A 27,065-nucleotide genomic window follows, 5' to 3' on the forward strand; every position below is an offset into this window, starting at 1 on the left:
CTCTAATTGACATATTTAAGTGCAGAAGTTCCCAGTGGTATTATTAAAATAACAACCTTCCCAACTCGATGTACGAGGGACCTATAACACCTTATTATTTGAAGAATGGTAACTTTAAGTGATCAAAGTTGAAGATTTCGAGAACCGTTTTCAAAGTGGAAATTCATTTTAGTAGTTTTAATAATTTTGGGGGCCCAATTTTCTTGAATGAGAAATAAAAAATGCACGTCAAAAAATTAACACGTTTCCAAACGTTAGCAAAGTAGAAAATAGAAAAATTTCTACTCATAGTTTGAAATTGTCCCAAGGGAAGCTTTTGCTGCACAATTGTAGAACAAACTTTATGACATGTGCCAAATATTTCACTGTTTTTAATATTTGAAACTAACATTGCGTTTCTTCGTAAATTAAGGCCAAAACCCCCAAAGTCGATCGTTCATCAAATTCACGAATGTATTCACACGCAGAAAATTAAGGGCTTGAAAAGAGCTTGCCCAATATTCTTTTCCGTATCAAAAACAAAAAATTCGATATTTTCTTTCAATTTTTTATCTGAAGTTCATTTCCCAAGATATTCAACGGTTTTCAAACTGTTTTTAATACCCTGTAAATTGAAATGGTTAAAGGGGGTGGTGATCTGAGGGGTTGGTATTAATTTCAAATGTGAAATAGGTGATAGGGGGGTAATGAAAGTTGATAATTTTTTGAAGGATTAAAATCTATAGCCTAATAATTATTTTCTGGGGGTAATTCGAATGTAATTCATTTTTTATTCATTCAATTTCTATCAGAATTTTCAAACAAATCAAAAATACTTTAATGCTAATTTATTTTCAGTACAAATGTTAATTGATAAAAATTTATTGAACAAATATTTTAAAATAAAATTAGAAATAAATGAACATTAAAGTTAAATATTTTAAATATGGACTGACTTTAAGCCTAATATTATTTTTTGGAAATAAACAACCAACGGATTTTCTTTGAATGAATCCAAAATATATGTTTATTTTTTGAAACAATTGGTAACAAGTCTTAAAATTTACTAAACCGATAGCTTTAATAAATAATCTTTTTCGAATTTCATATTCTGAAAACGTTTCTAGAAAATTGTCAATCGAGAAATTAATAAATATTTTATCCTGAGGAAACGACTGATGTTTTCAGATTAAAAACAGATAAAAGAAAATATATTCTGCTAAGGCAGATATAAAATTATTTTTCTTTTAAGAGTAAGAGAGAAATGAAATGTACGAGATGACATTTTGCCCGCTGCGATAAACATTCAGTGCCCATAGATTTAAGAATCGGTCAAAATCAGAAATTAAGAAAAATTCATTACTTCAGAAAATTTTGTCTTAATTTATTGAAGTGTTGGTTCTCTAGATCGAACACAGACCCAGGACCGGATTCACCGGTAGGCAGAATAGACTACTGCCTAGGGAACCATCATCGGTTGGGGACCCGTGCGCGCAGGAAAGGTTAATTTTCAAAAAGTTATGAACGAGTTTGTATCTAAAAAAATAAAAATTTGTACCAGAAGTGTTCAACAAGAGGGCGCCAAGTTGATTTACGAAGACTTAGAAAAACCTGTCTGGTTTTCGCATCTCTGCGAAAATTGCATTACCTAATAAACCCGGTTCTGCATTCACCCAGTAAGGGATATATCACCCAGTAGCGGATATATCGCCCGTTCTTTTCCATTGCTTTCTCTAGAATAGGTGTCTTTTGCGATCCTTTCTCTCTCCTCTGAAATTCATTCTCCAAAATCCGTGTTTTTGGGAGTAAGATGAAAGCCTTTATCGATTTGTAAAATTAGTGGAAAAAGATTCTCGGACATTCTGAATATTTAAAGATTCTTTATTGAGAGCCTAAGAGATTCTGAGAAAAACTAGCCTCTTAAAAGCATTGCTTTTAACGATTACAGATTCTGTAAATATGCTGAAAATGCTCTGCACTACTTAAAATAATGTGGTGCCTTTATACAAAACCATTATTTCAAATTAGAACTATGCGAAGAAGCCGGGAATTTGCTGAAACCATTAGAGAAAACTGACTGACAGTACAAACAGAAGTCGAAATGTGGCAATCATCGTCTGCTCTCTCCAAACTTGACCTATCGTTCCGTCTTCTATGACTTTTAAATGACTGTTACCAAATGTTACAAAAATTATTTTCATTTCTTTTATTGATTTAAAAACAAAAAATTAAATATAATTATTAATAAAAATGCATATTTATTTGTGCTGAAAGAGAATGTTTTATAAGGTTAAAAGGAACAAAATCCTTATTTATTCAGGGGGGTTGGTTGCTTGTATATTCATGGATTTTCTTAAGAGTGATGAATTTTCATCATATAGCAGTACAAACTTGGATGATAGAGAAATATATTTTATTAATAAGAGAAAATTTTAATTTTAAGCAAATAAAAAGTGATATTTACTTTTGCGATTATTCTTACCTAATTGGTAGTTACAGCTAATTTTTCTATCAAACAAATCTGTCTGTATATTCGGGATAATTTTCCAAAATGATGCACTATATTTTTTTCAAAATTATTTTAATATATTTGTCTTATCGATGAATTTATTGGACTAAAACGGAGTATTAACTAATAACGACAGTATATAAACTCATTCAAAAACTTGACCGCAAATACTTCCAGGTTGTGGCAACTATAACTTTAATTAACTAGGCAAGTTGGTTATCTAGCAACTACAGCGGCCTGCTTATTTTACCATCACTGTTAATAACATATTTATGGTCGCTATCAATGCAAATAGTTGCAAGTAATTGTGCAAACGACTATCAATTTCAAAGAAGTGTTCATTTTTCCATATTTTCCGTTTATATAGTGCAAGCGAAAATTAAGGAAAATCAATCTTTTACTTTTTATTTTTTAAACAAATAATTTTGGACCAGCGGAGCTGTTTTGACAAATATATTACATCATATTTGGAAATCTATCCAATGCAAAAGGGGTATAAGATCTTGTGGTGGGAGGGTGTATAAAAAAGCATTTAATAATTTTTGTACGCGGTTCAACATAATAAAAATATTAATAGCCATTCTTACCTTTGAACCTCGTTCATTAAATATGATTTCTACATCTAATATTGGGCCAAAATTCTGGAAAAATAAAAAAAGATTACATTTATATTGCTCTTAAATAAAGAGCTATTTTATAAACTCTGTTATTTTTTGTGATTTAATCGACAAATATAAACAATTAAGGAGAACAAATTTGGCTTGTTTTTTTGTATTTTCTCGAATCATCAGGATTCAAAAGTTGGCTCGACGAGTTCTTTTGTCTATTAGATAAATATTTTCCAAGATATTGCCTGAAATTGATTTAAGAAATCGTATGAGATTTTCTAGAGTATTTTAGAAACTATGCACCAAATCATCAAATGGATCTGATTTTTTCTGGTCTTATAACTTTTTATTAATAAAAAAAAAAAAAAAAAAAATACTTACCCCAAACATTGTCCTTAAATCTGGATCTCTAAATCTGAATGGAATATTTGACACATGCAAACGTTTTGGTTGTCCTTTTCCAGCTGCTATATCTGCGGCTTGAGCTGCTGCCGCATGTGCTAAAGCTGCCGCACTCGTTGGTACTAGCGCACCACCATTTGCTAACTGTACACCTGCACCATTTTGTCCTTCTGTACCGGGTTCTGGTTCCGTTTGCTGTAACACATCGGTCTCCAGTGGAAATAGTTATACAGCTCACCAAACAATACGTTTAAAATATAAAATAAAAATTTTATATGAAATTATTATTTTTTTAATTGAATTGAATAAAATAAAAATTTATATATATTATGCATTTTAATACCCTAGTGGGTTTGATCATCGATAAAATTTACAATTTCATATACAATTTTTTTGTAGTAAAATCTCTAAATCGCTACTTTTTGCGGGGAGTGTATTACAGTACGTCCCTGTATGTTGAACTTACTAAAATACGGTTCTGTTACATGCTTAACAATTTCAGTAAATTACTTGATTCAGTCAACTCAAATATTAGCCTGCATTATAGAGATTTTACAACAATTTATTATTTCAAAGAAATATGTTTACTAATTTAGGAATCATAGAGAATATTAAATTTTCAAAAAGGTCTAAAGCCAAGCGTAGTAATTTACAGTCATTTCAGAACAACGGGAAATTTGAGAGGATAATTTCGCTCTAAGAGTATGAAAGAAAATATTATCATCTGAATTTCGGAGGATCGTTCTGTAAAACACTTTTTAATCTGAGAGGTCCCCCGACTGTAATGACGGTTTATAGTTTTTGAATTTTATTTTTATTAACTCATTGAAAATAATTTTTTATTTTTAAAGTTTTGGGCAACGGACATCTTGTTCTTTCAACTGTGCAAGAAAATTATTTTTGCATTTTTTATTCAATTATGATTTTATGTTAATGACAATCTCAAAGAATTATTTTTCAATTTTAAGGAAATTTTTGGGGACATCGAACGGTATTTCGATAAAATTATAGACAATAAAAACGACTCTCTTTTTTGTACTCAGCAGCCGGTATTAAAATTGCCATATTTAATGAGCATACATTCTGTGGGGAAATATTAAACAATTTGGCACTTCCTAGAACAATTTGTAAAGAAATTTAATCGTTTCTTTCCTTGTTCATTGTTCATTAGTTATTAGGTAATAAAAATACATTCATATTTTTAATATTAGTAAAGATGATAAAGTTTACGTAACTCAAGTTCAAATTATAATACAATGAGTCACAATTGAAATAAAATCAGTTATTTTTTTATAACCAAATGGCTTAAAATAGTTTTGATGACTTAAAAATTTTTATCAGAATGTCGATTATAATTTTATGGTGAAACAGCATTTATTAAGTCATTTATTCTGTGTTATTTAGAAAAACCACAAAAAATTATTAAACAAAACTAGAACATCATTTTTTTTAAAAATATATTTTATACAGGGTGGCCAGGAAACAAATTGCATTTGAACATAAATTTAATATCTATAAAATCTCGTCTCATATTGAAATCATTTTTACATTAATGTAAATAAAACAAATTCGAGAATTTGCTATTTTTTATATTTTGAATAATAATACAACATTTTTTTAGGTATTTTTGTATTCAAATGGTTTTTATTGGTACATCCTGTAAAATTTAGAGCAAAACTAGAGGAGATATAATTAATGAAATGATCCCATTCTATTGTAAAGAAAATAAATTCATAAATGCGGCCAAAATACCTCGAATCCTATGACTATCAATATGTTTAAAATTTAAATAAACTTTTATAAATATTAAATTCCATTTTAAAATTAGAGCACCAGATACTCGAGTTTTTAAAATTTAATTAAAAAAGACTATCTAGCGTTGTTGGAAAATTCAAGTATAATTTTCGAGCGGGCGAGTTAATTAAGAACGACATATGTCACATACAATTATTATCCTAGTTTATAAACACGTGTTCCTAACAGGGCAGGATTAATTTCAAAATATATAGAAAAGAGTAAACACAGAAAAAAAAATAAAATAATGACAACTTCATTCCGAAGATGGTCGTTTCATATTGAAATAAAGTAAAAATAATCAAACGATTGCCTAACGATTGTAACAAGTACAGATAAATATTGGTATTTACAATAGAATGGGATTGAATTTAAAATATGAATTGAATAAACCTATTAGCAGGTATAACCTTTTACGTTTTTTTATCTGCTCATGTAGTTGTGACAATCACATCAGTATTTTGTTATAATGTTTATAAGTGGTAGAATAAAAAAATCGAAAAAATCCACCTAAAACCATTGGCAAAGAGAGGGATAAAGATTTTCATGAAAAATGTAAAGTAAATGGTAAAAAGGGTCATTTTTGAGTCTTTAGCGTAATTCGACCCTGTCTAAATCAAAGAATAAACTATAATTCACTCAAGGTCAATTGTATTTCCATGAATTAATTAAAAATAGTGGATGAATTCATATTTAAAATAAAAATTAATTTAAAAATGTTGTTAATTATAATTTACAAAATAAATAATTATTTAATAAATATATTTTTTGTTTAATTTAAAAAAATAAAAAATAAAACTATGCATTTATAAATTTTACAAAATAATCATTTAAAATTTCAAACACATATCACGTATTCGTATTTCCTGGCTACTTAATGTATTCAATGTTACAACTGTTTAAATAAATCTATTAAGGTGTATAACAATACCTTTACGATTGTATGGATATTATTATTAAAAGTTCGTGTGACAATATCAATTAACTTTATAATAATTTGTTTATTTATGGTTGATTTCAAATAAATTGAATGTTCAGTTTGAATTTCAATTAAAAACAAAATTAATCACGAAGGAGCTAATCTAAGAGATTTATCATAGATAAAATCAAAGTATTTAAAGAAAGAACATTAATAGTACGGAAGTTATCGTACACAATCGAGTTTTTTCTTTTTAATTAACTCTTTCAAATTTGTAATTTTAGATTTATGGTTGAAATTATTTGAGCCATATTTTCAACTTTGATGATGAATTTTATTATAACTTCATGAATGTATACGAACAATAAGAATACAATTTTTCGATATCTGCCTTGAATTTCAAAATATTGAAAGCTAAAAAATAAAACAAAAAGTTCATTTTACGATATTTTGAAAATTACTCCCTTCAATATGTAATAGCAGCGAAATTCGATGATTGAAAGATGAACAAAGTTTTGAATCACTTTAACTTTTGACGAAAAGTCTTGCGCATTAGTTTCCTCATCAAATTAAATTGATGCGGTCATCATTACTACTTCATTTTTCTCCAATTTAAACTAGTTTTTACATTTATTTCAGTATTCTAGGAAGCATATTGGATTTTAATACTAAGAAAGACTCTATCTAGCGATAGAAAAAAGTACTATAGTTTGCAACGCCCATAGATACAAATCTATAATGTTGACCATACGCACATACCATACACAAAAGAGTACAGCACATTAGAATATCTAATTAAGTAGGTATCTTTTGCCTTTTAATTCAATGGAAAAATCAGCTGAGTTGTTTAAGTATTGTTTACTTTTTTTTTTTTTACTCGTGGCGCTAACATTTTAGCGTTAAAATCAAATAATCAAACATAACAGGTTATAAACTCCCAAAAATTGGACTCAATTTTTATCTGGGATATTGACATCAGAGGATTCATCAACCATTTTCAAGATATATTAAACAGACAATAGTAATAAATCCACTCCAATTTGTATTCATAATGGAACAGTAAAGAGTATTTGAAGAAGCTGATAGCTGATGACGACTATGAATGTTACTTTTATATGTATTGTAAATAATAAGTAAGTGTATTATAAGTAGAATTATTTAGTATTAATTTGATACTCATCATCAGTCATAATAGAATATAACCGTCAGTATTACTCATTACTTACATTTACAATTTACAATATAAAGAATAAAGTGAAACAGTTCAAAGAACCTTCATAACAATCATATTAATTGAAAATATTATACACAGTTTGTTGAATTTAATTCATTTATTTGTATTATTATATTATTATATTAGTATTATTATATTCTTGAACTAAACAAATATTTAATAATATTTAATATGTACATATATTTAGTGTTATTATGGTGTGGCGATTCTACACATTATTTGGTTATTATATTACTTACAAAATACAATTAATGAAAAAAGTATTTCAAATTAAAATTGGTTTTTTATATTTACATCATTCCAAAGTATCTTTTTATGACATACAAATACATACAAATATTTATTTCTATTTTCAAAGATTTATACTTTTAAAGATTTCTGATCCTGTCAAATTCCAGTCATGAAAACAAATGGTAAATAATTGAGTTTGCCTGGAGTTGATTTTTTGAAGAGTATTTAAAAGTGAGATCGAGGGACATCACGGATGTTTTAAACAATAAATATATACTTCAAACTTTGTGAGTGGGTTTCTTTTGATGAATCTACCAAGCTTTCTTTTATGAATTTTTTCGAAAAGGCCGGGTTTTCCAATGAGCATGATGACGTCATATTCGAGTCATCGCTCTGACAAAACGCAGCAGGGAATTTGTCGGACACTATGATGACTTGATAACATTAATAATTACTAAACAATTCAGCAAAAGTGAACCATGTATATTTGTGGTCAATGAAATTGCAAGACAATCGATATATCAGATATATTTGTTGATTGAAAAAAAAAAACAGATTATTTCATACGTGTTTTAATACCACCAAATCTATCTGATATATAGTTTTGTTGCAATTTCATTGACCACAAGATACGTATTCAAAAAAGTATACATAAAAGTAGATACGTATTCGAAGTTGTATACAAGCTCATCGGTGCTTTTTTTTCGGGCAAAATATTTTATTGTTTAATAATTATTAATGTTATTAAGTGGTTATAGTGTCCGACAACGATAACTCACAATATAATGTCATCATGCTCGTTTGAAAACGTAACTTTGGTAGACTCGTCAAAAGGAAGCCACTCACGGAGTCCCAAGTATGTATTTATCATTTTTAAAAAGGGGTGCCCCCCACGGTCTAAGTACAAATCTTGAATATTAAGAATTATGGAATATATTTTTTTTTTTTATGCTTTAATACCAAATAGTTTATTCATGTAACAAAAAGGCAGAGAAATATGATTTTTCGAATACTTAGAAAAACAACCAAGATAAAAGTCATCCAAGATTTGGTTGTATCTATTTCTAGCAAAACAGAAATAAGCATGAGTTCTTATAAAAACTTTAGTATATGACGTCATGTACTCTGTCAGATCTCTCTAATTGGTAGTTTAAAATGCTTAAAATCAGTGGAACCTCGATAACTCGAACCTCAAGAGAAAAGCAAAAAATTTCGACTTCATGAGTTTTCGACTAAACAAGTAGTTCGAGATACACAGATTATATTTAAGTAACTACGACTTACAGAGTGTGCTTTTTGAATTTCGAATTATATGAGTATTTAAATATGTAACATCGATACCTCACAGAGAAATAACATTTTGTTCGAGTTATAAAGTCTAAATAATTCGAGAAAGTAGCGGTTTGTTTAGTAGAATTTATTTATTAATATATTTTAAGTAAAGTTTAATTCTTAAAAAGTGAAAATATTAAAAGTAATTATTTATAAGTAAGAAAAATGTGGAGTAGAAATTTAAGTATAATTCTTTTTATGATCTCCTTATAATCACAGAAGTGTTATGATCTTTTCAAGTTTCTATCAATTACGCCACAAATGTTCTTTCCATAGATTATCCCCTTAATATACTCTCCCCCTCTTTATTCTATAAAATAAAGATGTAAAAATTCACTTGATTCTTTTAAATTTCAGGAAAAAATATTAAAAACAGTAAGAATGTAAATATTCATTTAATTTTAGATTTGTAGATTTCAACATTTTTAAGATATGTATTAATGCGAATAGCATATATGTAATATGCAAGGTATACTAAGTTTAGTCCCAAGTTTGTAACGGTTAAAAATATTGATGCTACGAACAAAATTTTAGTATAGGTGTTCATAAAATAACCTAATTAATCCATTTCCGGTTGTCCGTCCGTCCGCCTGTGGGCATGATAACTCAAAAAGGAAAAAAGTTATAAATCTGAAATTTTTACAGCGTTGTCAGGACGTAAAAACTGAGGTCGAGTTCGTAAATGAGCAACATAGGTCAATTGGGTCTTGACCTATGAGTCCGTAGGACCCATCTTGTAAACCGTTAGAGATAGAACAAAAGTTCCAAAAATGTAAAAAAAATGTTCCTTATCAAAAAATAAACAACTTTTGTTTGAAACATTTTTTCGTAAATATCACTGTTTACCCGTGAGGGCGCAAATTAGACGTAAATTGTATAGTATGTATTATATAAATTGTATATGTATGTGCAATGTGATAGAGTATAATCAACACCATTTATGCATGATATTTCAACAATTAACTCAGCCAATTGTTTGTTTTCACTTGTTTTTATATTATATTAACAAATTTTGATCCTTTTTTTGGACAAACTTAATATTATTGGATTGACATTAATTTTCTTTTTTAAGAAATTAAAATCTTCGAAAAAATGACCGATTATCCTACAAACAATTGTTACAGATGTAAAAAGTGTTCAATTTACTTGCTTGTTATGTGCCCTACGCTAGCACCTGCTATATAAAGTGAATTGCTGTGCTAATCAGTCAAATATTGCGGTATGTTTAATAACAATGTATTATATGTTTTCAACATGAATAATTTAATTACAATCAACAAACTAATAATGCAACCATTGAATTGAATGTGGATGGACACTGCACCAAGCACCGTCAGCAGCCTCACTCATCTCGTAGCTCTCAGTCTCATTCCAATTTGTAAACCTCATCATGAATCAATGAATTATTATGTTCATTCTCTCTATATATATTCAAAATCCCTCTTTTGTGTTTCAATATATTTTATTGGTTCACAATTGTCTAATGTTTAACAAAATATAATCGAGGGCAATGAAATTGGTTCAATTTTAGTGAATTATTCTCATGAATTCGTCTATCCATCTGTTAAAACAATAGTCCTGAGGAAAATATTTACTAAAGAGGCTTTTCATTCTATTTTTATAAAATATTCCATATATTACATAGACTTGTAGAATATCATTGTAGAATTGTAAAATTTATAAAGAAAAGCGATTTTCCAGATAAGAATGGTTAAAGTTACAATTGAATTTCAAGCACTACGATATAAAGTTTCACGCCAATCAAAAATTTGTACATAACAGCCTAAACAATTGTTTATTTTTATTTCAGTTCGATATAAAAAGGTGAACTACAAGCCCTACGATTATACCCTTTATTCTATCGCTTTGAAATTCGACTATGCTATAGGTATTAATATTCTACTTGCCCTGGGTACTTTTATTTTTCAAAAATCCTGCTAATTTTTGCAATTTTCATTTTTCACATCCAGATACAGTGAAATAGGAAAAATTTCTATAGTCCTAGGGCAGGTAAGAAGTGTGAGCAAATTGAAGATGGATAGAGAATATACTTGTCTTTATGAAATTGGGTTTTTCAAGTACTGCATCTAAACGAAAGAAATTTTCGAATTTTTCTTTCACTTTTAATGGGAGGGTATTTTTACCTGCCCTGGGACTTATTTTTCTTATTCCAATGTATACTCTATGTCAAAAAAAATGCTCGTTTTAAAACATTCTAAGTGTTACTATTATAACATAACATATGATGAGTACGCTTAGAATGTTTTAACTGTGGCAGTTTTTTTGGAATTAAGTATACCTGTAGTGTGAAAAATGCAAAAACGATCATGATTTTCGAAAAATAAAAGTACTTGCAGGAGTTGGCAGTTACAGTTGGAGGGGGGAGGGCGAAGTCTCATCTTCTATGTCAATGTTTAGCTCTTGTCCCACCGTTGACGTCAAAACACTCCTGTTGTTCTTGAACAGTTGCAAATGGTTCATGGAGTAATGTCCAGGGATATGCCAAGCAATGGGCATCACAACGGGCTCTATCATCTAAGTTTGTCCCACCCCAGGACAGCTACTCTAACCTAACCTAACTTAATCTAGCCCCCAATCGATTTCCCATAAATTTGTACATAATTTGAGGTTTCTTCTGAAGAAAATTTTATAATTTCTTATTTTTTGGTAACTTTCACAAGAAAGTGTCCCAATTTCTTTGTCCGTGTGTGTATCATTTCAATGCATTTGTAAATAAATTTATGTGTGTGTTTGTCATTTGATTTTCTCCGATTTTCATTGAATTTATATGAACCAATAGTTCGCATGTATTTCAATAAATAGTTGAAATAAAAGCAAATAAGTAGTTTGAAAAGTAAATATCAAAATGATTTGATTTAATTGATGATTTTCATGAAATAAATGACTTTGATTTGATTAGAAATTTTATCAAATGTTAAGTGTCAACAATAGTTACATTTTAATAGATGAGCCTATTTTATAAATCATTAAAAATTTTCACAATGTATTTATTCAATTTAAACTTTTAACGAAAATAATTGAGAATTTTTATTTCAAGATAGATAAAAATAAGTTACAAACCTCATCGAATAATCCACACAATAAAATCATTTTTAAGGTATGGTTGGTTGCATAGAATTCGATTAAAAGTAAAGTTTCGTTTATCTCAAAGGAATTTCAACATTTCGTTTAGTTATAATACGAAGTAAATATATTTAAGCAGACAGATAGGAACCACATCAACCTATATTGATAAATAGTTTTGTCGTGAGTTACAGAGTGTTTCAAAAGTATGTGCTTATATTCAACGTCTTTAAGGTAGTTCCTAAGAATAACAATACTTTTACTCTATCTGTTCGAGTTTTGTGAGGTCTACGTTCCTTAACTTGGTTTGAATAGCATTTTGGATTAATCCAATAAAAATTAACATTTAAATATGTAATATTAACTTAATACTTAATGCTGGTAACCATATTTTTGAACACTCTGTATAAATGATTAATGTTAAGGTAAATCGTCAACAAAACTTATGAAGATCTTTTTGTCTTCAAGATATGTACGTAGTAGTTGTTTTTCTATCAACAAAGTTAATCATAACATACTTTAGTATTAAAGTTGTACCTCAGGGGAAATTATATCTGAAAATGTTACCTTATTTTTTTTTTATCTGTAAATGTGTACTTAGATGATTTTTATTTCATTTCAAATAACATTTTCCATCATTAAAATTATTGTTTTTATAATACAGTGAATTATATTTTTATTTTTAAATGTTGGCAGTATAATTTTTCTATTATGACACATGCACAATGTGTCATTCGAACTTTCAAGGAAAAAACATAATTCTTGCAAGTTCGAGGTTACACGTTCAATAAATATTAGACTCTCATTGCATAGAGGCTTGAAATCAGGTGAACTCGTATTTTGAGCATTTTTCTTACGTTCTATTTAAAACATGTGTTTCAGTGTCGGTAAAGCAGTTAGTTGCTCCCAATTTAAAAAAATAAAAGTATAACTACTCGCCAATAGATTGTAGTAAGAGTCATATTTTCATCAACTTTTCCTGAAAACGCGGATAAACCGACGTTTCTAAAAATGAAATCTAGCTAGATCGATTTTTCGCCCCAAAAACCTGCTGCATAGAAAATTTCAAGTCCTTCTGAAATTGTTAAAATGTTTATCATCATGGGGCTTAAGCAAAAAATATTAACTTCGGAAATTTTCGGGTCCGTTCGTGTACTTTCGTTAGTTTGATACAAGCCGTACTCAGTAAATTAAAAAAACTTGCTCTAATATTTTCACACTCAAACATCATTTAATAATCACGTAATCAAACTATTTTCAGAGGTTATGACGCATTGCGATCTAGATTTACTATAAATATCTATGAATATTGGATATCCAAATATTTATTACAGTTTAAAAGATTACAAATTCATGAAAAAGTCATGACCATCATTTATTAAATAATCAATTCAAATAATATTCAAATCAGTAGAAAAAATCTACCTGAGTAAGTTTATGATTCAAAAAATCTATCCGTAATAAAAAATACCCTTTTTGTTTCATCCCCAAGGGAAGTAAAAGTAGTGTCCTTTTTTCCCTCCTCTATAGTCTATATTTGTATCAGATTATTTTAATGACCACACAGTATTACGTAGGTAAGGATTTAGAATAACCTATACATGCTTCGACCTTTATTAAGTCCAAGCTATCCATTTATTTGAAAAAAAATTTATTTTCGCTACATGACAAATACAAGGTCGAAGCCTTGATGTTATGTTATATTAGAATCTTTTTATATATTACAGGGTTTCTTTATAGTACAGATCTGCGCTTCCACCTTATCAATTACGATGTATTTATGACATTAGATTTGCTTCCCATTTGAAAAAAACATTGATCTCTCCAGAAATTAGATTCTGTTTATATTTTGTTGAGTGACAAAAGTCTGTTTGGCCTTGAATTCAATTTTTTTCAAATTTGTTCATCTGTTTATAGAATGAGGTAATGTTTAAAACATAAAATTTACACTTGAGCCAAATTTAATTTTTGGGAATGTAAAAAAAATTCTTTTTAAAGATTATATTCTTGAAAACTGAAATTTCTTTATGATAAAGCTTTTATAACTTATTGTAAGAGAGCTATTTGAGCTTCAAAAAAGAAGTCATTACAGAATTGACAAATATTTTTAGTATCAGGGACGTTTACTTTTCATAAATGACTCTAGATTAATATTTTGGGTTGTTACATTGCATTTTTAGTTTTCTGAAGGGGTCAATTTAGTTTCTTCTGATAGACGAAACCATTTCTCGATTTCGATAAGCCATATTTTTTAAGACACATTTTATAGGCTACTTTCTGCTAGAAGATTCTAAATGTACTACGATGAAAGTATCAATGTCTTCTAATTTTGTTTATAATTCTTAAATTTTACTAATTTTAGATTTGTTTAAATTTTACTGTTTATTTCTTCAAAGATAAAAGTCTTTCATCGTCTTCTTTGAGGCACAATATTTATGAATCATTGAAACAATATAATAAAATGCTTGAACATTCTTTGTTTAAACATTGCGTCTTAAGAATTATAAAATGGAAATATTATATAAACATCATTTTAAAAATAAAATAATTCATTGAATATTAATGACCACTCCTTCAAAATATGAAAACTTAAGACGAAGCTTCCTTGGTATATATGTATTAAATACAAACGTTACAATTCCTTATCAAAAACTTTATGTACACAGAGAAACAAAATGCACCCTATTGTCTTCCGAATTTGTTGTTATAGACCTAATGTTTATCTTAAAGATGAACATATTATACTTAAAATTCTACAAGGTCAAATCTTTCAAAAAAAAATTAATACCTTCAGTGGTTGTAACGTATTTCTGAATAAATCCAAATTTAAAGGTGGAGGTAATGTGGTAAGCATTTTACGAGAAGTATGTCTTCTTTCAGACACAAGAAATGAAACACTAAACTAAAAATCTTCCACACTATAACCAAAAAAACAACTAATAAACGAACACTATAATAACTGAACACAAACCATATTGGTTAATAAAACTGTACACATATTAAAAACAATAATTTTTATTAAAATACTTAATTAATTATTTATTTCATTTATATTTTTATTAAAAAATATGAAATTGTTAAAGTTTCTTTTTTCTCGTATAAGTCTGTGTGTGTATAAAACGCGTCTAAATTTAATTGTGACAGATGCACATCGCATACCATAATATAGCGCGTCATATGCTTGTATTTGTATGTTGTTTTTTTTTTCCTTCGTCTCTCTCTTTATGAATATTAGCTATGTCTATGTCTACAATTCTACACACAGAGAACAAACCCCCCTCCTCTATATGTTTGTATGTTAAACATTCGTTTACAATTACAATGGAGTTCTTGGTAATGCAGCGTTATTTGTAGTATGGAGATAGACGATGATTGTAGGGTTTGTTTCTTAAATAAAGTGATGAATATGTTTACTCATAATATTTTGTTTGTATGGAAATTTATACAGGTTGTATCTTGTATAATTGAACGAGCTGTGGACCCATGTAGGAAAGCGAGATGTTTGAAGCCTCCAATCTAAGATATAGATAGGAAAAGACATAGAGAATGAACTGAGTGTTCCCTATTCAGCTGTATAGTAAATACGGACAAGCAACTATCAGAGATAAAGCGAATGTACGGTCAGTAGTTGTCTCGTTCTAGAATTTCTACAGACCTATAGAAAAGAGACAAGTATTGGTCGCACAGTTGCTTTGTCTCTTTCTAAAGAGCGGTCAATTTTGTGCGGGTATTGCTCAGTCCATTCTCTATGTCTTTGATTATAATAGATTGGAAAGCGAGATCAGGAGAACTCTCAAATTATTCATTGCTTCATGTTGATGTAGTTCGATAGACTGTATGGGCACTCTTACAGGAGAGTGAGGTCTGGACATTAAAAAACTGACAGGTAAAATTACTTATCGCCTATTAATGACAATATATTGATAGCAGATTTATTATTGTATTAAATATGGCAATTATATTAAAACCATGATTACAAACAAGGCGTCTCCGACACGTTGTACTAAGAAACCATAAATTTATTGGATTAAAAATGGCGACTATGAGAAGACCTTCTTTTATTTGACATTTTATCTTCGAACATTGGCAAATTAAGTAGAGAAGGGTATAATTATTGTTGCTCAGTTTAAACTTCTTTCTTCTTACATCCAGCGGAATTGAAAAAACAAATAAACCGGATTGAGAGAAATAATTAAATAGGTATCAATATTTATTCATTTTCGTTTACCAATGTTTGTAATTTCTAGTATAAAAAACTCCCCACACGTTGCGAAAAAGTAGAACCGCACGCCCGACATCAGTGCTATACAATGGGTACAGCAATGCCTTATGCTTTGAACTCGTTATAATATCTTACAAATCCAGATTATGAATATATCTCCAAGATATTAGCATAGCTACAACGACTTGAGGGGCTCTTTAATGCTCAAGGAGTGCTAAATTCATTTCGGCATGATTATGTAGGTACATTTTTCATTAAGCACCCTGTATTATATATCATATACACACATATGTATTATATTTTTATAAATATTGTGTATTATTTTTAGGGTTGTGTAGAAACTTATGGCGTAACCAATATCTAAAGAAAAAATTAATATGAAAAACATGAAACTAAATCTTTGTTTAGATTAAACCCGCATCTGTAAAAATATAATTAACCATTTTGTAACCCTTATTAAAACATACTGGATTTTTGAAAAAGTTTTTGATTCTTTCAAAATTAATCGGAGAAATTAAAATCAAATTAGCTAACATATTGGTTGAGCCATAATGCTGGCCCTATTATATTTCGCTTTTAAGCCCGCATTTTATTACCGAAGAGCGACATTTGTGGCTTGTTGTAATGCTACCTTTATGTACTTTCGGCTAAAGGATCCAAGAAAAACAATTTTGACCACCCTCTTCCGATGCAAAGATGTTGCTATCAAAATATATTATTACCAATGAGAGGTGAATTAGATTAGGTTTTTCCTAAACCCGTACTATAAAAAGCTCAAAAATCAGATTCATTTGATGATTTGATGGGCGATTTTGGGGATATCGACAGAATATATGGGAATCTTCCGTATTATTTCCCTGGGTTGTTTTTTCCTCACAAATCCCATGATCTACATTTTATTTTCAAGATTATCGTGCTGGCTATTGACGAAAATTAGACTGACGGTCTAAAAATGTACCTCTTAGGCCAAAACAGGCTAGAGAAAAAATATAAAGATTTACTTTTGTGCATTATGTAATTTGTATATCATATCTGTACGAAAATTGCCTATAAATAAAAAGATAGTAAATTACTCACTTATATATTATTTCTTTAGCCTCTTTTTAACCACAGGTATCGCACTGCGGAATTACGCACGGATCGAGCTAGTATACATTGATAATATAAAAGTTTAGGATTTTTTTAAAGGCAGATAGATTTTTGGGATGTTTTAGATTAAATACATGCTCACGCGGCTGCACAAACTTTTCTTTGATTTTTTATGACGATAATTTTCTAAAATAAAGATAAAAGTAAGTATATATTATAATATCATAATACGCACTTCCTTATTTCTTTAATTAGTCACAGAATTATTGCAAAGCGGAATGTTCAATTAACAATACACATTATTATAAAAAAAAAATTATTATATTCTTTGGTTGTAATAATAAAAAATAATTATTATTTTACGATATCGACGGAAAAAAAAAAACAAAAATTATAAATAGTTTAAGTATATACAATAAATTTTTTATGAAAAAAATGTAATTAATGTAAAAAAATAACTGTTTGCTTATATAAACCGTTTAAATAAATTTTGGAAATTAGTTTTTTTTTATTGTTAACAACATGTTAATATGTTAAAAAAGAGAATATCATGTAATTAAAAATAATTTATTTTGTGTTGTAAAAAAATTCTATTTTTATTTCGGGATAGTTGCCTCAGGGAGGTAAATGGCACAATTATAAATCGATGGAGCCACCGGCATTTTTGCAAATAATTACATACCAACCGCTATTTTTGTTCACTTAAACAGTTAAATTAAAAAAAGTCCAAAAATACATGTCTGTCTGATCATTCAATTGAAGGGTATTTATTTCTTCAAATTCTGAAGGAGGTGTATGTTCTTCAAATTTCTTGTTTTTATCTTTATCTTTCGCTACTCTTTTTACATAATATAGATAGAACACATTGAAACTAATTTTGAACTTGAAGTTTGGAGAGTAGTTTACTTGTTTACATCTAGAGAGTACGATTCTTAGCGGTGTTTTGTTTTAGTGTTTTGATTTATTAACATTGGCAGATTCGATTCTGATTAGTAAACGAACAAAACATTGTGTTGGACAATAAATACATTGGTTTATATAGCATGGGCTAAAAGTATAAAGTTTGTCACGTAAACAAGAGACCCAAGTTCGATTGCTGGCGATTGTGGAATCACTTCTTTCACTATCATTTCTGGATAAGTACTACTCTTGCGTAAAAGATGCGATGTATCTATTGCTAATTAACGCAAAACTGCTCTTTTTTTGAAGACAGAAAAAAAACTAGCAAATTGGTTTATGGTATTGAAAGTTGGAACTAGCTCCTTATATCTGCTTCATATTATGCTTCCTCTTAACTTCTATCTATACCTTGTTGTTTCAGCTACACTCTAATATCTGTAATTTAAAGCCATCAACATTACAATGGTTTGTTTCTTACAATATTTACTTGATATGCTAATAGATGTCAACCACTTCTTCATTTTTGATAAATTTACTTTGTTAGAAAATCAATGAATGAATAATGCCCATATGAAGAGATATCATTTAGGCATGTAGGAGCTTTATTAGGATCGAACTAGAACTTCGAAAAAGGAAAACAAACCTATTCAATATAAAAAGAATCAGTGCTGGCACAAGAAGCAAACGAAATGATTAATCAGAAGTATTTTAATTAAATTGGCTAATATTTCTCCCACAATTTGTATTATATTTCGATTTTAAGAACCTTTTACGAATAAATACCATAACACTCTACCCTTCCTGTATTCGGGTCGGGCTATAGGATTTTGACGCCCAGATGAGTATATTCAACTTTTCGGCCAAGAAGGTTGGAGCCAAATGGAGTTTCATAAATTCAACATTTTCTTAGAATAAAATATACTAAGCCAACTAAATCAATGGTAAATCCAGGCCAGCTGTCCAGAGGAGGACAGCTGCTTTGACCTGCCTTCTTCTCGGTAGGCTCATAAACGTCGCTTAGAATTTAATATGCGAAGATAATCAATACATTTTGAAAAAAACAATTGAAAACAAACAATCGAATGAGTTAATTGTTGAAATACTCTGTATCGAAATGGTTTTCGAGTTACGTGCGAAAAAAATACAAATACATCATAGTTACATAGCCTGTAGCTCGAAACCATCCTTTTGAAGACCACTTTTGGGGCGGTTTGAAAATGTTTGAAAGCCATTTTCCTAATTATATATTAAAACTATAATATATTGGTAGCTTTGATCATCCGTAGCTCGAAAATTACTCGTTAAAATTTTGTGGGCGTGGGAGCTTTTGATCAGAATGATCCAAAGAACATTTTAGGGTGGGTTAGAAAAAGTTTCACAGAAAGACATTTTCCAATCTAATATTGCAGGGTCCTTTGTCGATAGTTAAATAAGTTATTTATTTGTACAATGAATGAAACTCGAGTAGTTTTGGGTTTAAAACATAGTTTTCAGTTGAATGTATGTAATTTATAATAACTATATGTTAGTTATTTAAACTAGTATTTCATTTTCATACATATTGTAAAATACGGATAAGGATATTCTCATTTGCATATCCGTTTCCAACTAACATATATTTCAAACTACCCTGTAATAATATTTATAACCAACATGAACATTTATAACTACTTTAGATTACTTATTTAGATGTACCGCATTTATTATTTAAATAAATAAAATAATACCTACCTAATACCATTTTAACATTTTACAAAAATCCATTTTTAATACTAGGGAGGAAAGAATAAAAAAAAAAAAATGTGTGAAAAATTATTATCTAGAAATGCGAAATTGTAATCTTTTTTTTGGAAAATAAAAAGCGATAATCATTTTTCCTTTTTCAGTTTGTAAACGAATTAGTTTTAATATTATATAATATAACAATTAGTAAATACTACAAACAATCAAGAAGGATAGTCTATGAATGCTTCGAGGAGCTAAATTACCTGGCACTGTGGAGCTGAATTACCGGGTCACTCTGGCGTTAAAGGGAATGAAGTAGCAGACTCGTTGGTACGAGAAGGGTCGTCTCAAACATCCTTTTCACCTGAGCTTGTCATTCCCATAGCAAGATGCTCTGAAATTTACCGAATCAAAGAATGGCTATGATAAGCCCATCTTGATTACTGGTACTTTGCGCAGGGCATGCAACAGGCCAAACTGTATATAAACACAGCTAGGCCATTCGACTGTGCTCGCCTGGAACTTACTAGAGTACAGTTGAAAAGGGTGGAGGGACTCTTGACAGGACACCGTCGATTGAATATCACCTTCACAATATGGGGATCTCTAATGATCCCACTTGTACAGCCTGTATGGAGGATGACGAAACCTCCATACATTTGCACCAGCAGAAATCTGCAGGACGTTAGATTCAGAGTTTTTGGGTCCAAAACCTTGGATCCATCTATCCAGGGCTTTCTGTGTGGCGTTTGGCCTCGACAGAATCCTTGAGCTTCATCTAATTTTAATAGCGCTTCCAACCCGAAGACGCCTCGTCTTCGGGTGTCAGACCGTTCTCAAGGAGGGCACCGAGGACTCTTGGTCTAGGTGTTAGGGACCCACTTGCGGTTTCCCTCTTTTGTTTTATCATTATTAAATGCAACAAAAAAATGTGAAGTTACAGCGCTTTTTAAGTTCTGGATCCGGCTATTTTTAATAAGAAGATAATCGACTTCCCGGTACTGTTGACTCGTCACTGACAAGGCGGCGTAATCTGTCCGATCCTAGAACTTCGTCGACTTGTTATCATCTTGAAAGTATAGGTTAGGTTGGGTTGAAAGTATAAAAGAACGTTCAATTTACAGCTAACGGGGCAATTAAAACCTTTCCGAACCCAGAACTTAAAAAACCTAGTTCCTCCAACATCACCCTTTTTCAGTGTTGTTACCCATTAATTGAAAATGATCCCAATCAGGCTCAATGAGTTAATTAAGTATGCCAAAAAAATCTGAAGTAAAATTTTATCATCATTAATTTATAAAATATGTAAAACAAACTTAATTACCACAAAAAAATCGTAATACTGAGTTCATATTTTATAATTTTTCTTTATAGAATTTCTAGTGTCATTTGTAAATGATTAGAATTTTTAATAATTTCATAAATAGTATTAATTTCAACTGTAATTATACATAATTATAACAAAAAAACACATACAAACTCCTTTTTCGGAAATAAAAATAAATATTAGTGTTTTATTCGTGAAAAATTCACCATATACATCAAATGACTGACGGACTGAAAATGAAATGTTAGTTATGTCGTGTTCAAGATTATTTAGAGCGATTATCTTTTTTTTTATAGTTCGTTAAAATTAGTTTTTTATTTTTTATTAATATTTCAAGTTATGTAGAAAATTATGTTGCTTTATTATAAACAATTTTCTATATTAAAATTTATAGAAAACTATTTTTCATTTAATATTCTCATAAACTGTAGTGTATAAAATGATTTATTTGGGTTGAAATACACTTTAGTTGAAAAGAAAATTCATCAAATTCTCTGCAAGAATAGATGTTAGAAGTAACAAAGTACCTCAGTTTTCGAGATATTTTACGTACAATATGTTGATTAACAGGTCCGTAACTAGAACGCGGTAAAGGAGGCACCCGCCATCGGCGCATAAGAAATAGAGGCGCAAAACAAAACGCATGTTTTATACGTAAAACAAAAAGTTAGTAAAGAATCATGTAAAAGGCGCTCATTAATTTACATAAAGTCATAAAAATTCGAACACAGGCAAATTTGATCCGATCTTATTGGAATTTTTTTTTGCAAACCCACTAATTTTGGGTCATTTTTTTCATCTGTGATGTCAATTTTTCGCTAGCTATCAATTATATGCTTAATTCCGGGGCCAGGACTCCACATTCTTGAAACCTATTACAGCAAGGTTAATTTTGATTAAAAATTTAAAAAATATGACCCAAAGTTAGTAGGATTACATACTTGGTTTATCAAAATTGTATAAAATTTGGATATGATAGAGCAAAATTAAATTTTTTGGATTCTGATGACGTCATAAAGTTAAAAAATTCAATTTTTTTGACACAACACAATCAAATTTTATCCGATCTTATTGGAATTTTTTTTGAAACCCAATAATTTTGGGTCATTCTTTTTAGCTATGATGTCAATGTTTTGCTAGCTATCACTTATATGCTTAATTCCGGGACTAGGAATTACTTTTTTTAATCACAGGAATTTATCTCATTCTTATGAAAATGAATTACAGTCAAATAATACATTCCGGCCAATACAGCGAGTTTTTTCATATATTATAAAATTAGATTTCATTTTCCTCACTTAAGGAGTAAGAAATATACATAACATATTAACGAAATTCTTGAAAGAAAATTCAACTTTTGTTGTTTTTACTTAAATACATTTTTTTGAAAATTAAGAAAATTGCACGCATAAAATAAATTTATTTATAAGCTTGTTAAAATGTATTTTTATAATCGTGGAGAAAAATTGTTCAAAGAAATAATTTTAATTAGCAATTTAAATAGATTTAAAAATAAAAGAAAATGTATCAGGGAAGAAAATGGATAAAAAAAAAGAAAAAAGTATGTCTTATGCATTCTTAATGAATACTGAATGTTATATGCAATCCGTATTTAATTATTAATGAAGAAAAAAGTATTTTATTTGTTTTTGATTTTCTTCATGTAATTTATATGCTTAGATGAGACGGAAAACCCGTTGACAAATCAAAGAGTATGTTTTTCTCTTGAGAGACAAGTGTTCTATTATCAGTTTCTATTGAAACTATAAATAGATCCTTTATCTAAATATGTAATTTATTTTCATTAATTAAAATTCATTTTATGTTAAAAAGAAAATTACGTCAAAAACTATAGCTTTTGAGGACCTGACTCTATCGAGAGTATGTAATTTTTCTGAAAACACGTTTTTTGATTAGTGAGACAGATTTTCCATAAAATTGATTGATTCATATATTTTTGAGGCAATACTTTTCAGCAACGATCAGGCAACGACCTTTTTTTAGTAAGTTTAGATTATGCAAATCTACTAATTTTTGGATTTATTGAATTTTTTTAGATTTTCTGTTTTAGAAAAGCAATATGTTTTTAAATTGGTTTGTTTCAGTTAATCTCGTTTCGTCAATTGAAATAATTTTGTTACTTTTGTTATTGGTTGCAGCTTTTAAATTGTTTCGATTTAATATCCTAATAATTTTTTTTTAGAATCCGGTTTAGATTAAAGCTTCTACTAATTTTTATAGTTAATAAGATTCATTGAAAGTAATTTTATTTTAAAAGCTCAATAACAATAAATTTTATTCAAGTGTTAATTAGAAAGAATCTTTATTACATTTTTATTTACAGCAAAGTAAGTACTTTAGCATAAATATAATAAATTACCATATTTTCTGTGGAAAAAAATTTTTTTCTGTTCATTTTCAAAGAAACTTTTTCAGTTAAACAAAACAACATTATACTATTTTTAGTGTTATGAAGTTTATTTTTAACCTTATTAACGTTATTCTGGATGTTTGTAACTAAAAAATTGGCTATAGCGACCAATTGTCATTGGAGTAGTCAATAAAACGACCAACGTACATACCCACATACTTTCATTGGTTCGCTCCATGTCGTTATAATAGATTTTCTACTAAATGCAAGAATTTCGACTAATTGCCTGAGTAGCAATTTTTCCAATAGAACAGACACGCCTTACATTGAGATTCTATTTGAAATATTTGTATTGAAAATAATTTTTCGTTTAATCAATTCAACTAGTTTTTATTTGAATGTACCATATGTAATACAGTGTGTCCAATTAAGTCGGCACCATATGAAAAACTTTTTTATTATTGGTTTTATGATAAAAAGAATGGCGTAGAACGCAATATGAAATAATCAGATAGCAATTTTTTTGCGAGATTTTTGCAATTTTATTGAAAAATGTAAATTTATAAGAATAAAGCACCTTCTATAAAGATTCTGTTAGAACTTGGGAAAATTAGACGAAAATTAAAAGTAAAATTTTTCGATATATATCCTAGTTTTTGATATATTGATGTCTAAAAACTTCAAGATTAAATCACAAATAGAAGAAATAACACACAAATGCCATGCATTTCATCACTTTAAATGTATTTTATGGAAAAACGAGTGTCACTTTTTTATTTTGTAACGCTTAATTATATTTTTCTTTATAGGAAAATATTTGAAAATATTATGCTTTTAACTAATGAATATTAGTTTTTCAAATTAAACTTAAGGAAATTAACCTTGTAACAAAATAAGCCATACCTTTAAAATCACTTACATGTTCAAAACGCAAACTTTGACAGATCAAATCTAAATATTTAACCCCGTAAGAGGCATTAAATTTATCTGCTTATAAAGGGCACTAATGAGAATGCACATACACAAAATCTGTTTTTTCAAGTTAGATGAAAAATACTGTATTATCTGACTGTAATTTTTAATTAGAATAAACTTTTCTTTACTGTAAAAAATAAAGGTACTTTATTGCTGAACTTTAAAACTTCGTATACGAAAGCTAAAAATTAATATCTAGTTATTTCATTTTGTGTTTTCGAGCTTATGCAGGATTTTTTATCAAGAATAAATTTTTTACAAAAAACAAATAATAAAAAAGTTTTTCATATGGTGCCGACTGAGTAGGGCACACTGTATAAAAGATTTGTTAAAAATATATGTAAAATAGATAATTCGTAATCATTTTGCATAGATTACTATTCACACCATACAAAATATTAAATAAAATATATTTTAATGCTTGAGAGGAGCAGAAATATTGTATGATTTGAATACATAGGTAGTCAATAATTCAATCAGATGATGACTCTAGTGGTAGACTCTAAGGATTTATTCTATGAATGTAAATGATAATATTATACCTATGCCTCAACCTCAAATACGATTATAAATCTATGCAAGTTAATATTCAATTTTCATATTATAAAAATGTATATTACTTTATAGCAGAGGAACCTATCTAAAGTCTATCTCAACACTATCATTAGAGTGTCCAATTTGTCGCAGATTCGCAGACATATGATAAATACTTACTGTAAGAGGCTAAAATGGGAAAAGATCTATAATGAATATCATTCAATGCACTTCTCTGTGTTATCTATTTACAAATTTGAATGTCTTAGAGAATAATTTACAGTTAAATTAGTGTCACCTTGAAGGGGATTATACTAGAGCTCATTAGAATTCATCTACAATTTATTTAATTGTAACTATTGATCAGCGGTTATTAATCTTAATTAACCTACAGTTCCAATTCATTAATAGCTATACAATGCTTAGCCCGCTTAACACAAATTTTACTACTATCTCTTGGGCAGGTCTTCGGCAGTGTAGCTCTCTGCGCTCGCATATAGCTCTAATGAATACCGATTCACAATACATGAATAATAAAAAATACTATCTTAATACTAGTCAAATACCTGTTCACAATTCTAGATAAATATGATGGGAGAGCAAATAAATATATAAGTATACATTAAGGAGGATCCCTCACCAGTAATAGAAAAAATAAATTAGTAGAAAATGATCCAAATTTTTAGTATGTTGTAGTTAACGATACATATTATTAAATAAATAAAAAATTTGGGTATCTTATCGATCAATTAAGAGAGTAATTAATTAATTAAAAATACACTAAATAACATATCATCCTCATATCATGCTATGTTATTTAGTGTATTTTTAATTAATTAATTACTCTCTTAATTGATCGATAAGATACACAATTTTTTTTTGGATTTAATAATATGTATCGTTAACTACAACATACTAAAAATTTGGATCATTTTCTACTAATTTATTTTTTTCTATTACTGGTGAGGGATCCTCCTTAAGGTAAAATAATGCATTATTTATATGCGTTTCCACCATTTATTGCAATTTAATATTTTGTCTTAAATTTTCTAATGTTCCGCTCAACTTCCTTAATTTTTTCTTTCGTTAAAATCTTCTCCTGACAATAATATAACACAACAAAAAAGAATTAGCCAAATTGTTCCATCCGTTCTCAAGTTGACCAGCTGAAATAGGGGTCTTTAAAAACTATTGCACTTAGGGCATATAACTCAGCTGATTAGTACGTTAATGTGTAGACACTTGTTGCAAATTATAAAAAAATATAGGATATTGATAAAAATATATATTTGGGTATAAATAAATTAAGAGGGAGTAAATCAAATATTTTTATTTATTTTATTCCCAATTTTCGTAATGTTAATCTTTATGCGAAATATTAACTACTCAAACATCTTTCGATTCTTTTGAAAACGATCCTCCAAAAATAGTATTTTAATGATTTATTTCAAAAATAGTTTGTAACTTTAATATGGTTGAATGCTATTTAAACCTATGAATTGGAATGAGTAAGACTCAAATGAAATAAATTTCGAAATAAATTGAAAATTTTCTATTGAAAGAAGGTAAAAAATTCAGAAGAAATTTCCGATTCATTTCATACGAATGTAATCAAATTTAATTTTAATCAGATGGCGGAAAAAGGAAAATTTTTTCGTAGAAATTAATAACTGATTTAAACGAATGGAAAATAAACATAAATAAAAAAAATATTTGATGGCATTCACGTGGTCGTTTTGTTTGCATACAAAAAATTATTTATTCATTAAATTTTGATGAATGCATTTCTAGTTTAAATGATATTAAAATTTTTTGGCACAAATATTTGTA

The 27,065-nt window shown here is 28.6% G+C and overlaps 1 protein-coding gene across 8 annotated transcripts in view; it reads right to left on the minus strand.

Annotated features, from left to right (window-relative positions):
- LOC123305991 (RNA binding protein fox-1 homolog 3-like) overlaps positions 1-27,065 on the minus strand; it is a 306,815-nt gene that overhangs the window by 29,886 nt on the left and 249,864 nt on the right. For 7 of the 8 annotated variants that reach the window (XM_044887847.1, XM_044887843.1, XM_044887841.1 and 4 more), the window contains exons 3-4: positions 3,478-3,708; positions 3,076-3,129 (exon numbers count right to left, since the gene is read on the minus strand). In XM_044887847.1, coding sequence (XP_044743782.1) covers positions 3,076-3,129; positions 3,478-3,708 — 285 coding nt within the window. The remainder of the gene's footprint in view (positions 1-3,075; positions 3,130-3,477; positions 3,709-27,065) is intronic. The other variant, XM_044887842.1, reaches the window with a different exon arrangement.

This window comes from Chrysoperla carnea, chromosome 1, assembly GCF_905475395.1.
Source record: "Chrysoperla carnea chromosome 1, inChrCarn1.1, whole genome shotgun sequence".
Lineage (NCBI taxonomy): Eukaryota > Metazoa > Arthropoda > Insecta > Neuroptera > Chrysopidae > Chrysoperla > Chrysoperla carnea.